Source organism: Lissotriton vulgaris, chromosome 9 (assembly GCF_964263255.1).
Source record: "Lissotriton vulgaris chromosome 9, aLisVul1.2, whole genome shotgun sequence".
Lineage (NCBI taxonomy): Eukaryota > Metazoa > Chordata > Amphibia > Caudata > Salamandridae > Lissotriton > Lissotriton vulgaris.
The window spans coordinates 138,828,557-138,843,181 of NC_141697.1; the positions used below are offsets into that span (position 1 = coordinate 138,828,557).

The window sequence follows — 14,625 nt, forward strand, 5'->3', positions numbered from 1 at the left end:
AAGTGCACTTCGCGTAGCTACGCATAGCGCTACTTCGCGAACTATGCCCAGCCCTACTTTTGTTGAGCCTCAATGATTTCAGCTTATGAATGATTTCTTTGTATGAATGATCGTATTGATGATCTTATTCCATCTTATGAATGATATGAATGATCTTATTTTACCTTATGAATGATTCCATCATGATTCAATTGTACTTTTTAATCAAATCAAAAAAGATAGCTTTAACAGCCTACCAGGCAAAAGTTGCTTGGTTGGATAGTTTTGAGGGAGGATCAAGAATCAAAGGCAGGATCACGTGGGCCACTATTCCTGCCACCTTTCTTAAGAGCCAACTTTTATTCACCATAGAGGCAACAACTAGCAAAAGATATAAATAATTTGCATTATTTTTAGCTACTCCTGCAATACTCTTACTGATTGACATAACTTTGAGGTTTGTTGCTAATTCAATCCATATAGTTAGAGATGGTGTACATGTTACATTTCTGGTGTATTTTCTCTTAAAATATGTTGAAAAACTTCCTTAGGAGCATTAGTAGCATCAACCTTTGCAGTACTTTATGAATATTGTTGAGCCTACCAGTGCCTACAGTGGGATTCTTTTAAATTCTAGACTTTCGATAATGGCATAATGGTTCCCATGGTGTCTGATGGAGGAGGACACATTTCTCAGACTAAGGGCTGGATTCTTAAAAACTTTTGTGTTTGCATGAGAAAAATAGGTTGTAACAAAGCCACATCTACAACTTTAAATATCAGATTCTTGTTCTGCCGGACACAGTGACAGTCCAGTTGCCTTACACTAGGCAGTTCTTTTGCCACTATGTCTACTGGACCCCGGCAGAAGCACCAGTCTCAAAATTACTCAACATCTTATTTTAGATGCTTGAATGACCCATCATAGGGTGAAGACCTGACCCTTCTTCTGTCACACACAACTTCAAATGTCAAGCATGGGCCCCTCAGACTCCCTCTAGTGTTTTCAGATATGGCATAAGAAGGATACGTCCATGAGGGCGATCATACTGCGGCAGGAGTCCAGCGTGAACTCTTCTACCTTCAAGTCTTTATCTGGATTAAAGGAAGAAAGCAATGCGTATCAGAATTAAATTCAAACTTGTGATTGCCCTTGACAGAACTCCCTTTATTGATTGACCCAGACACATTTCTAGGTAGACAAAATCAACATGGTAAAATATCTTCAAATTAGAAAATGTAGACCTTTCAAGTTTTAGTTTTTAGTATAACAACCATATTGCATCACAAAGTAGTTCGTTCACACCTGATAGTCTAGACTTGCAGAAGTGGGAAAGTGCTGAAAACTAGCAAAAGCTGCTCTGTGGGACTGTACTGGTGCAACATAATATTATCACTTTCATCTAACAGGTAGCAAGACACTGTCTACACATATAGCATGCTTTGCTTAGGTTGCATAACACTTTGAGATGTCTTGTTCTGTGACCCGCTTTATAAGTACCTTCAAATTAACCCTGCAGGTACTATAACTGACAGTTACAACACTATATATGGTGAGAACCAGACAGCATTTAGGGGCCATCATCAAACAACATCTGTACTCACTAGTATTAAGAGCTACAGTTCCACTCATCTTGGTAGTAATGCATGGTTAATGTGGAAAAGAAGTTAATGCATCAGAAAAACAAATCACTGAAAGACACCATAAATCTGACATTTTAACAAACTTAAGCTACTAACAGAAGTACATGTCATTGCATATAAAAGGGTGGTAAACATTGACATGGGAACGATCTAACATTTGAGAAAGTATTTATTTAAATCACGTTAACACTGGCTTAGGGACCTGAAGTGGGCACAAACAACCATTGCCAAATTAAATATAACCATAAGAAATTAGATAATTGAATTACCTAGCAATTACATTTGCAAAAGTTTCGAAATAACTGGCCTAAGTTGTACTGAATAATGTACATTTTAAGAACAAGTGTTGTATAAACTAACATAAAGATAGCAAAGAGTTGCATTGAAATCAGAAGCACTGCATTGCACAAATGGTAAAAGTTTTAGCAATTCCAGATTTAAGAAGTCTAGCAGGCTGATAGTCATCAACCACATGCTACATTACAAAGATGAACCCACAGTGCCATCCAGTACACATTTCAAAGACAATCAAACCAAGTGTAAGCCATATAAAATAATTTTATGGCAAGATGGAGGCTAACATTCTGCAACATATTTTATTGCACCCACTCACAGTAGAAACAGAAGAATGAAGTTGAAACTCAGTAAAATTCTAAGAAATAATAAAACACAGAATGTGCACCAATGATCCTTCTTGTGTTTCTGCTGCTTACAAGGTTAGTAGCTCTTGCACTTTTCAAGCATAGCTTTTGCCAATTTCTTTGCAAAAAAGACTGGTTCTTGGGTCAGCATGCATCTTGCGAGGCCCACGTAAGCATATAATGAATCTGGGCATTAGATGTGGTTTAAATAGCACATTAGCTATGTAATCTTCATGCAAGATTTCTTAGTTGATGATTCAGAATTCCTTAGTACACGTCACAAATGGGGCCTGGTGGCAAGCATTTCATTTGAATGCATAGCCAATAAGTATATTAATCTTACTTTTTGTTAGGGGTCGGCGGAATTCGTAGTTTCACTCTGTGCAGTTACATAAAACTCTGCAAGATTCCATGGAGTTCCACCAACGGGCGGAAAATATGCATGGCGTGCTTCTCGTGGCTGCAATTTAACACCGGGAGCATGAGCAGCACTGGAAAAATCAGCCAGAAAAGCACTATGCGGCGCGCAAGTATGTGCAGATATTCAAGTTGATTTTGCTGCCGCTCGGGTAGAAAATCTACTCGAGCGGCAGCAGATCTACTCGAGAAGCAGCCCTCAGACTGCGACCGCCCGCATTTGAAAAACGAGCTAGGAGATGCCAAATTTCACTTGCATTACTGGAGTCCTGTGGGAAAAAAATTCAGCCAAGGGGCTAGTGGCATAATTTGATAAGAACTCCATGTTACCAGCATAACGCGGAGTTGCCAAATCCCACCAATACCGCGGGCAGAATAAAACATTACACACACCCCTACTTTTTTTTTTTTAATTTTTTTTTAATTTTTGGGGAACCTTTATCATTACATTCAAGCAATTACAAGCATGGGCCTACAACCACCCCGGCCGGCCGCTAGTCAACACATAAGTACAGCAGAGCAATATGGAAAGTTATAGCAGTTCAACAACCGGGGTCCAACAAATGTCTAGGATATGACTTGTATTTAAGTGTACTGGTCGGAATTCAGGATTATGAAGGTTCATTTTACAGTAAGGAAAAACAAAAAATAAATGCCATACGGTCATACATGGTCCTACAATAACAAGCGTGAATCAGGATATCCGCAAATAGTACAAATACAATTGGAGTATTGGGGGTAAGGTACGCGAGTCAGGATAAATGGAAGCACAAACCCGTTTCGTAGCAAAGCTGAACCCCACCCCTCAAATCGAAACATACTGTAGGAAACATGAAGAACGACGACACTAAAATGGAAGAAAGACGAAAGGGCCATAGAAACAAATAACGGACAAATTAACAAACCCTATCCCCCTACCCCCACCCTGCACCCCTGCAGAAGGCCACGGCCTACCCCCCCCCAGCAGTGTGCCTGTCACCCTAATGGAGACCCGAAATATAGAAAAAGAAGAGAAAGAAGAAGAGAAGAAAAAGGTGGAGAAGGGCCCTCGATCTCACCACCCGGCCCCCCCCCCACCCCTGCGCACCAATAAGCATCCTAAAAGCAAGATCAGAAGATCCATGGTGAACACCAACCATCGACCACACCAGCAATGCAATCCCCGCCGAGTGTCCCCCAATCACCGTCAGTCAACAAGAAGTCCACTGGATTCTAGACGGCATCACCCCTGGCCTTGTCTATCAATAGAACCAACAGACTTCCACTTATCAATCGGCATACAGAGCGGCGTGGAGGGTCCAAGTGATCCGGGCGGACCTGGCCAAGTTATCGCTCCATGAGACTTCAGCAAACGAAACCCAGCCGAACAGGTATGGCGGAAACCCGTCTGTGTCGATATCAACCCCGGAAACATCCTCAAGTCCGAACACAGTCTCACCATCCAAGGAGAGAGAGTCACACAATCCGGCAAGCGCCGAAACATCGCCGGGGCAGCCCAAGGAATAGATCGGCGTTGTTTCCCCAGCCGCCAATTAGACATGTGCCCCTACGAGACACTCGAATGCACAACAGATCTGTCCAGGGCGATCACATGAGCCTGGTCTTTCAGCGTCTCCATGAACCTCGGCGCAGCTGGAGCACTCTTCATGGACATAGAGGCGGGCACGTAGGCACTCCACTGAGATCGAACTGTGCCCCTGTGGAACGGCGGGACAACAATGGCGGCCATCCTTCCCAGGTCCCGGGCATTACAGATCAGGGTATCATGCAGAGTCGTTAGAGCAGCCAATATATCTTTGGATGTGGGCTCCTTCTCGTACCGCCAGTCCCCTGATCCCACCCGCACTTCAGCTGTTCGGCCTGGATGTGGTCTGCGTAAGAGGGTGCCGGCCGCCATCTTAGCTGATCCGGCCACGTCCTTCTTCACCTCACCTCAGGGACCGGGCCCCAAACCAGGGCGCTACAGGATTAACAGCGTGGACTAAGAAAGTCAAGGCAGGCTCCCCATAGAAGAGTCACCAAAGGGCTAAACAAAATCTCTGCCGCCCCCCGGGAGCCGCCCGCCGATTCCGGGGGTAGTCCTTGATCGTGCCCGGACACAAAAACTGGGAAGGGGGGTCAGATGTCGTGCACTCCCCTCGACCCTGCTTTATCACGTATCCCCACGAGGCACTCCGCGAGGTGGACTGGGTCGTCACTGTCACCATCGGCCCATCAATTCTCCGGCGCCCTCCGGCCGACTCTTCACCTCCACCAGTGGCCGCTGCTGTGGCAGTCGCGGCCGGCTGCACCTCTCACTCGACACCCCGGTCCCAGCTCCGCGAACGCCGCAAAACAGTCGGGGACATTTCTCCGGGTCTGCCGCACGTAGAAGCCTCAGGAGCAGATGGTAAGTGAAAGTTTTCCTTCGCCTACTTAAAAATACACGTTTTTCCAGTAAAGAGTTAAAAAATGGAATACCTGGTCAACGGAGCTGGTTAAGGGTCGGAAGCCAGCTTGGTACGGGGAAAGGATATCCTTATCATCTATCCAGGCTTGTATTTTGTTCTGTATCATTCTACCCATCAGTTTTTGCGCTGAATCGATAAGGCTGATGGGCCTATAATTACTTGGTAAACCTTATCCCCTTTTTTAAAAACAGGAATGATCTCCGCACCCTTCCATGAAGATGGTATCATGGCTCCTTGTGCGATAGAATTCGCAAGCCATACGAAGTATTGGCACCAGTTAGCCCGGTCAGATAAAAATACATCTGCCGGTATTCCATCAATACCTGGAGCCCTGCCTCTAGTCACCCCGTCCAATGCTACATCTACATCTTTCAAAGAGAATATTTCATGGCTATAAAAGACCATTTTGGGGAACGGATGGGGTATCGAGGTGAAGTTATCAGCATATTGTGGTTTAAAAAAATCCACCCATGCTTCCTTTGCAACGTGATTTTTCGGACACTCTGCCATTCCCCCCTACCCCATTTTAAAATGGCCCAAAACTCTTTCTGTTGTTTAGCTGCACAGGCTTTTTTAAGATCTAACCATTGATTCTCATCCCACAACCTTTTTGCCCTAGCTTGAGCTTTCCTATAATCATCCCTGGCCTTCAGCACACCTTCTTTGGTCCTCAGCGCTAGGCTAAGGTTCTGCCGTGCCTTTCTACAAGAAAGGTCATACCATCCTCGATGTCTCTGGGGGCCAGCACCTTTCCCCTTATGTGCCTTTTTTAAGAAAAACCCCTGTAACTTAGCGAAAAACTTAGGATGTGACTCTTCAATTAATTTGTTAAAATTTACTTCATTACAGTAAACCTGCAATCTGCTGACCTCTTTTCCGACAGCCTCCAGTAAATCCTGCAAATCCCCTGGCTTATCCATCAGTGTTGCCCATTTAATATGTCGAAGGTTGTTGGTTGGGATAACATCTAGCGGCATGACACCCCCTTCCTGGTTAGGTGAGTTTTTACTTTGGTCCAGTTTAAAGAGCAAGGACAATGGGTTGTGGTCGCTCTCCAATCTAGACGTCACTTTCATGTCTATTATCTTGTTCCAGACTCTGACATCTACAAGGATGTAGTCTATCCGACTACTTGACCTTGTATTGTCAAAGGTGTGCACACCCTGTAGGTCTGAGGGGGTGCGGCCGTTTACTGCCCTCAACCCCCTAGCCAAGCACATGCTCTTGACTTGTATAGCCACCTCAGTCCATTTCTTTATCACAGGTAAATCCAATTGAGGGACTCCCTATTTAATATCTTCCTCTAGGGACATTTCATTATCCTCATTGCCTAGTGGTTCAAATGTAGTATTCATGTCTCCCCCCACTAAGATGGTGATGTGCGGTGGAAGATTCTCTAGGTCATTATCTAATACTACTACCACCTCGACAGCTTTACCCCCTTGAGTTCCCCTGGCGTAGATGTTATAGAGGGCCATGTCTTGACCATCGGCCCATGATATCACGATTGGGAGTAAATCATAGTTGTTAACTGGCCTCACTTTAATGGAACATTGTAATGATTGGCGTACCCATATAATTAAACCCCCTGAGGGCCGCCCTTTTGGGTTCTTTTTTGCAGGGACAAAAAAATTTTAAAAGCCCTGCCGATAGACGGGGGTCACTGCCCAAGTCTCCTGAAACATGATTACATCATGCCTATCTATGAATTCATACCATTCAGGGGACTCTAGTTTATGCTGGATTCCCGCCAGATTCCACGAAAGAAATTTAAGACCTGTATTTAACTGCCTTTCCCTCCCATGTAGTGGTTTTGCATGCGGGGTATTAATCAAATTGGATGGGGGGCTAGTTTCCCCGCTGCATTCAATGCTGCGGTGAATCGGTGTCAGGTGCCCCGCAGTACTAGAATGATCCTCACTAAAGCTAAGTGTCCCCTCGTTACTAGGTTTTGTTATAATAGACTTCATAGCAACACCTATTCCCCTTTCTTGGGTCCCTGCAGTATTATCCTTAGCTATACTCATCCGTCCTTTCAGTCAATCGCACTCATTGAGACCAGAAAGGGCAGAGAATCTGTTCTCTATCGGTGCACCCCAGTTATTTCTTATAACGAGCGGTTTACCTTTTTTTGCTACAGGGTTCAATTTTGTTTTAAGGACTGTGGGGTTTAATAAGTTCCCTTTTTTGCATAAAAGAAGTCTAATGTTAATAAAACTATTTCTGTGGATCTACGCTGAGGGGGATATATATTTGCAAGAATGTTTGGGAGCACTTCTGGATCAGAAAGGTGTAGCACCACACAGTCCCCTTTGAATTTTTAATGCCACCCCCGATCCATTCGACTCTTCTAGCTTTTACTACTTCTTGTGCCAGCTGGTCCATACCTCCCGGGTGAAGGCCATATTCCTTGATAACCAGTGAGTGATTTATTTATCAGGGAAGGAGTGTTCTCTACTTGCCCAGGTTCTAAGAGGGGAACGTTTGCCAGGACGAGTATCAGGGGAGATGCCTCCACAATTAGTTCTACATGCCCCTTCTCTACATTTGAGTCTGCCTGTTTATCCGTTTGACCTGGTCCTTCAGGATCACCGATATTAATGTCTGAGCCCCTAGCGACCCCCCCCCCTCTGTATCAATAGTCAACATAGGGATAAGGGGAGTATTTTCCAACAATTCTATCCTTGGAGCTGTCTGTGTAATTTTAGATTCAACTCATACAGGTACATGCATCAATCTCGGCATCTGCGATTCCTTAATTGCGATTTTTAAGGAATCGCAATTAAGGAATTGCAAATGCCTATGCATTAAGAAATCGCTAAATAAATTGCGATTTCTTAGAATTCCTTAATTGCGATTAGCATTTTGCGAATCGCAATTAAGGAATCCCTTCCCATTCATTCCTATGGGCCTAGAGGCCCATAGGAATGAATGGGAAGACAATCTCAATTTGCGATTCGCAATTAGCTAATCGCAAATTGAGATTGCGATTTCAAGGGTGCAGGGGTGTCCGAAGGACACCCTGTTGCACCCCTGAAATCAAACAATGCACATATGTTGTGTACACACATGCCCTAAGGGCATGTGTGTGCACAACATGAAAGTTAAAAAAATGCACAAAATTACATATTTCTAACATTTCGCAAAATTACCATGAGGTCCAACCTCATGGTAATTTTTTCTCTCTAATTGCGAAATCGCAATTTTTTTCAGTTTCATGTATTGCTTTTAAGGAATCGCAAAATTGCGATTCCTTAAAAGCAATTGCACTTTAAAAAATCGCAAAAATAGCGATTTCTTCACTTTTAGGATAATTCATCCCAAATAGTGATTTGGGAATCGCAAACGGACGAATTTTGCGATTCGCACCGTTTGCGATTCCTAAATCGCTTGATGCATGTGCCTGTAAGTGTTTTCTGCTTGGCAATATTTGCAGTTTCTTCGAGAGATTTTTGCAGAAGACCCCCCAGTCTATTCACCTCTTCCGTGAGATGGTCTATTTTACTTAGGAGAGGTTTAGTGATAGTTTTAATTTTACTATCTAGGGCGTTTAACAATTTCTTGAATTGGTCTTCGTCAAGAGTAGCTTCCCTCCAGGGATGCCCCTTGTTTCTTCTCCAATATTTTCTAATGGGGATGCATCGGGGCGTTTTTTACTTGAGCGAAGCCCGCCCCGTTTTGAAAGACTTTCCCCCCCCGCCCCCCCCCCCCCCCCCTTGACAGCTCTAGGAGCAGGTACCGGGGCTGGGGGCTCATCTTCTAGCAGTATTATTTCTTCCTCAGGTATACTCTCGGAAGCTGAGTCTACAATAGCTACCAATAGCTGGGTTAAGGGATTAGTATCAGGTGTCTGGAATACCTCGTTGCTGATATCGAAAGCAGGAGTAGGTAGAGGCGTGTCATCAAATGGCAGTTCAGGAGTAAGGCTCAACCCCAATGAGGATCTCCTGTCACTATTTATCTTGGCAACCTTCTGAACCATGTAGTTATCAATAGTATTGACTGCTGGGATCGATTTTGCCTTTGACATGATGATTGGCAACGTGGAGGATGGCTCCAGGATAATACTATGGTGACAGAGCTCGAGGAGGCTTTACAGCAAATGCAGATACGATGTAGGTATAAATGACTTACTGGAAAAGATTTGAGCAGAGTTCAGGGCCCTGTCCCTGTCTCTTCCTGCCGATGAGGGCCGTAGAGGGCCCGCCCTTTGTCCGGGCTTCGTCCGGCGCGTCCCGCGCGCGTCCTCGCGGGGCGAGGGACCTGCCGGAGCTTTATGCGCTGCCTGGCGCGCTGCTTGATGTCGTCGGCGCCTCCCCCTGGAGGCTGCTGGGAGGTGGAGTTCGACCGGCGGAGCCAAGCCCGGCCGGTCGGTAGCAAGAACAGAATGGCGGAGCCAAGCCCGGCCGCTGCACAGACAGGTGCGTTTCCTCGTTTATCAGGCCGCTTCACAGACAGGTTATCAGGGTGCAGGTTTCGATGAAAGACCTGACGATTCATGTGCTGAAGATAAGCACCTTATTAAGACTTGGAGAGGTCCTAGATGCCACATGCAAAGTCTCCATGCTGGGACGAAGGGAGGATTTTCAATGAAAATGAAACCGCGGCGGCTCCTCCTCAATTGTGGAGGAGCGTCGCCCCACTGGCTCAGCCAGCAGCTGAAAAAAATCCCAATATTGTTTTCTTTTTCAGGTGCTAGCAGAACTAGTGTGTGTAGGGAAGGGTGGGGCCGGGCCACGGGAGAGGGGCGGAGTGATGTACACTGCTTACTGGCCAAACAGACATGAGCAGTTAGGTTTCTCCAACGCAGCGGTATTGCATAGCCGGGTTGGAGAAACAACACAGACTCCCTCTGCCTGAGCCAGCGTTAAACAAGCCGCTCAGGCCAATCCCCACGCTGCTCTCTATGCAGCATGAGAGCAGCGCAGGGATTGCACAAGGAGTCTCTGATGCTGTACCAGTGGCTGCTGGGACCAGGAAGCAGAGGATCTCCAAGGCGTGAGGCGGCAGAAGCAGCATCAGGTAAGTTTTATTCCCCCCACAGTACCCCCCGTGCTCCCCGCAAACCCTCCACCTACCCCATTACTGTTAATATGTGTAGTCACCACTGAATGTAATACCAGGTGGGCGTACCATGATATGGCAGCCTGGTCTTTAAACAGAAGCATTGCAGCTTTTTTTCTGACCATGCTTCTCATCTCAGCAGCGAACAAGAAAAAACTGAGTTGGAAGGTCAATTTCATTAGGGACTCTGGCAAAGGGATCTGAAACCAAGTGCTTTCCCCACCGCTGAATAAGGTGGGGTTCCGTGAGATTAACAAAAGGGGCATTTGCAGATTTTTGCTTCTACCCAACTTGAAACAACCACTTGGTCTCAGAAACGTCACTACCCAGAATAGGGGACTATGAAAAGCTGTTTTTATTGTCGATTCCTTCTATTGCTGAAAATAGCATCACTATTTTTACTACAATAGGGCTTATTGTTTCCTTAATGACAACAACATAAAAACCTTACATATTGCAATAGGTGCATTCTTATAAATTGGTACTTTGAATGGCCATAAAAAAAACCTCAGAAAACAATACTCACGCTTGTTTAGCACTCCTTTAAGAACAGTCCTGAGTTCGTCAGCACTGATCTCCATATCCTGCCAAAAGAAGAAACAAAGGACTGTTATCCATAACTATAGTCTCTAAGTGAATTAAAAGAAAACAACACAATAAGCATTGGATATTTAAAGTTGATCAGTCAACTACAAGAAGGAACATTCAATTTACCCTTTTGCAGTTGATATAGCACACACAGACTCCAACATAATTGTAGTACCCATGTTTGAGTACTCTTGCATCGACGTTTTGAATAGTGCTCAGACACATGAGTGCACAAACAAAATAGGAGTAAAGGGATTAATGAAATACTATGCTTAGGTTAGATCTACCTGATTCACATGATGAAAAAATTAGTTTTGAAAAGGACAAACTCTTTTGATTTGGGCATGTAAAAACAAACAAAACAAAAATCCGTGACCAATAATGCAGTTTCACCATCCCTGCCATTTTAACTTTGTATTGGAAGTTCCATTCACCTCCATTTCGATTTTTTAGGCTCATTTTGAGTTAGCCTTAAAACCAAACTATAGAACTTGTGCTACTTAGTTAAACCCTTCGTGTGCCCTCAGAATGGGGAGAACCCAACCTGGACTCCCCATACTATAGCCCCACGTGGGTAGCCCTCCAGGACTACTATGTCAGGTTTTAGCTCTCTACAGTATATTATAGTTTCTGTCATGTAGTACCTGTGCCCAAGGGTCATACCTACTGGTATTCATATATAAATTATGTTCAGTGACCTGAGGCAACAGGTACCCCATTTTGGTAATTTTTTTAATGATTGCTCATGGTCACAAACTGTATGTGCTTTACTATTTAAAGTATTTAAACAGTCATCGCAAGGAGGAGTGAGTGGCCAAGATGGCGGCGGAGTAAGAAGTGCGTCCCAACTATTTGCTGCGCAATCCCGCCAAACCAGCGCCCCTCGGGGCTTATAGCAGGCCTCAACAAGCACATCAGCATCCCTAGTGCCACTACCAAGATCACTTAGCAGCATGGGGGCATCCTAATCCCTGGGATGGCTATTGGGCATGTGGGCCACGTGGAACCTCGGAGAAACAGAACAGAGCTGGAATGGGGCTGCGTGGTGGCCCTCACTCTCCAGGCCTGCACATCTTTGGGTACTTTCCTCGGACCGATTCAGGGCCTTCTACGGCCGAGATCGGGAAGCTCGTTTTGACCCAGATTTACTGTCTCACTTCCTCGGGCAGAACCAGTGCTACCGGGAGTCTCCTTGTTGGTCACCCCTCCTAACCCAACTGCCAGACTTGCACCTGCTAGGGTCGTCGGCATGGATGCACCCGCTTCACTTTCACTCTGGGGCCTTGGACTTTTGACTCTCCCAATCTGGCCGACACACAAGTAGCGACTGCTGAGGGCTGCTGTGGGGGAGGGCGGGCACTTGTAGGATCACTGGAGCGATGGCCTGGGAGCAACATGCTGGGCCTACTGCATCTTATGGCCCTCTGTCCCACTGTCTGCTGGTCCGCAAGAATTTATCAAGGGGCCCAGCAGGTGATCTCTGTTCCAACACAGGCCTGATCCATCATAACTTGGCAAGCACAAGGACCGAGATCTGCGGCTCCAAGTGGATACAAATGGTAATCTTCCCTACAGCTGCGGTTCTCTTTGAGACATTGGTAAGCCTTTAGCTCTTCCTTGTGACAACGTAATATTGGATGCTGGCTCCCAGGGGTCGATCTAATGATACTTGCAGTCCACTACGGATTTCCCTCCTGCTGCAGGCGGCCCAGTCCCAGGGAATAAGTGTCTCCTGCTTCTGCTGCCCATCCTTGTAGCACCCACTTACAGGCACCAGGTGCTGGTGATGCTCCCCGTATCATGCCCAGACCACATTTCCTCTTTGGAGCAGCCAACATTGTCTGGCGCAGTTGGGGTTGAGGGGGAAGACCAACCCTGAAATATGCGACATACGACAAGAACTAACTTCGCTTTCCAACCGTGTTTCCACATTGGAGGACAACAAGACGTCAAAAGGGGAAGAATTGAAGTTCCTACGCCAAGAGATTATCCACATACATGAACAACAGGATGAGTTTAGGACTCAAACAGAGGACCTTGAGAACAGATCTCGACACAATAACATACACCTAACGGGCATCCCGTCAGGGGCAGAGGGATCTGATATACGGTAATACACGCTATCACTTTTCCACTCCGTCCTTGACTGGGATGACAACGCTAAATTATGCCTTAACAGGGTCCACTGGGTCGTTAAGCCCCAGGGCACAACCCCACCTGACATTTTAGCTTGTGTTCATTCATCTTTTCCAAATAAAGGAGGTCATTTTGAGCACCGCTAGATTAAACAGCCAATACACTTTAGAGGTCACACCATCAGCTTCTTCCAGGATGTCTGCATCTTTCTAGAGAGTTTACACCAGGGACCAATTTCCTGCGATCCAAAGAGGTGTCTTATTGATGGGGATAACCCTTCAATCTAATCTTCTGTTGGGAGGGACACGTTCATCAGCTTAGGTCTCTGGGAGAGGCTCAGCAACTCCTGGGTCTCCTGGCTTACAGCAATTCACCCTCCGATGCGGGCTCCCCCTTGTTCCGTGCATGCCCTACACCATGGCAAATGATGAAGAGGTCTAAATGGCTCCCATGTTCTGAGGAGAGGGACAAGAACATTGAGGAGAGGGCACAAGAATGGACAGGCTTGCCTCAGGTGCAAGAGGCAGCCAAACATCAGCCCACGCCCCACCAACTTTCTTTGGCTCCTTTTGATCTCCACCCGGCATTTCTGGAACTGTGACGTGGCTTGGGTGGCGGAGAAGCTCTACTACTAGGACTTCAGGTGACCCCTCGGAATAACTTGCAGCCAGCCCACCCCTCTCCCCTCACCTCTACCATCTCAGGCAGCCGAATCCCTGGACAAGCTCATATGCATTGAAGAGGTGGTGTCGGCCATGTCTGAAATCCCAGAGGCATGACAGCATCCCTTCTAAATGTTATAAAACCTTTTTTCATGCTTTAGCTCCAAACCTCACACTTGTTTTTAATTCCTTTGCTTCTACAGGCTCTTTTACTGATTCAATGCTCAAAGCTTATATCTCAGTCATCCCCAAACCAAGTAAGGATCCAGCCCTCTGCAGGTCTTACAGACCCATTTCACTTCTAAATATCGACGCTAAACTCTACTAGCATACCGGCTCAACCCCTACATGCCAGGGATGATTTCCACTGACCAGGCTGGCTTTATCTTTTCGCGCCAATGTGGGGATAATACTAGATGCATATTCTATCTACTTCATAAAGTGTTAAGGACTAGATGGGTGACTCTTCAATCTATTGATGCAGAAAAGGTGTTCAACAGAGTCCATTGGCCTTACCTCTTAAAGACTTTGGAGATCTTTGGCCACCGCTTCCTTAAATGGATCAAAAGAATCTATAGCTCTCAAAGGCAGCGGTGCGCATCAATGGGCTCTTGTCTTCACCTTTCCCTGTCTGCCGGGGGACGCGACAGGGCTGCCCCCTCACCCCCCTCTCTTTGCCTTATACATGGATCCCCTCTCCCAATACATATGGACTCACCCAGACATCACCGGTGTCCAGTTTGGAGGTGAACAACACCTCATAGGTCCTGTACGCTGATGTGATCTGGGCTACCTCTGTCCCACTTACTTCTCTTCCTGCTCTGGGTATAGAACTTCAGACATGTGAATCCTTCTCTGGCTTTAGAGTCAACATGCAAAAGTCAGAAAAATTTTAATGTATCTGTCCTCCATCAGACTGAACATTACTTATGGGCTTAATTTTTATTCAAATAAGCTACCCGTTCTAATTCTCATCTACGGATCAAGCAGCCCCATTCTATCCCTAAAACTATTGTGATCAATTATGACTCTGTGGCCAAACAA

General features: G+C 45.9%; 1 protein-coding gene across 1 annotated transcript in view; it reads right to left on the bottom strand.

The window, feature by feature from the left end:
- CAPN3 (calpain 3) overlaps positions 1 to 14,625 on the bottom strand; it is a 421,844-nt gene that overhangs the window by 81,346 nt on the left and 325,873 nt on the right. The window contains exons 17-18 of the mRNA XM_086937210.1: positions 10,722 to 10,779; positions 1,010 to 1,074 (exon numbers count right to left, since the gene is read on the bottom strand). Of these exons, the coding sequence (XP_086793336.1) occupies positions 1,010 to 1,074; positions 10,722 to 10,779 (123 nt within the window). The remainder of the gene's footprint in view (positions 1 to 1,009; positions 1,075 to 10,721; positions 10,780 to 14,625) is intronic.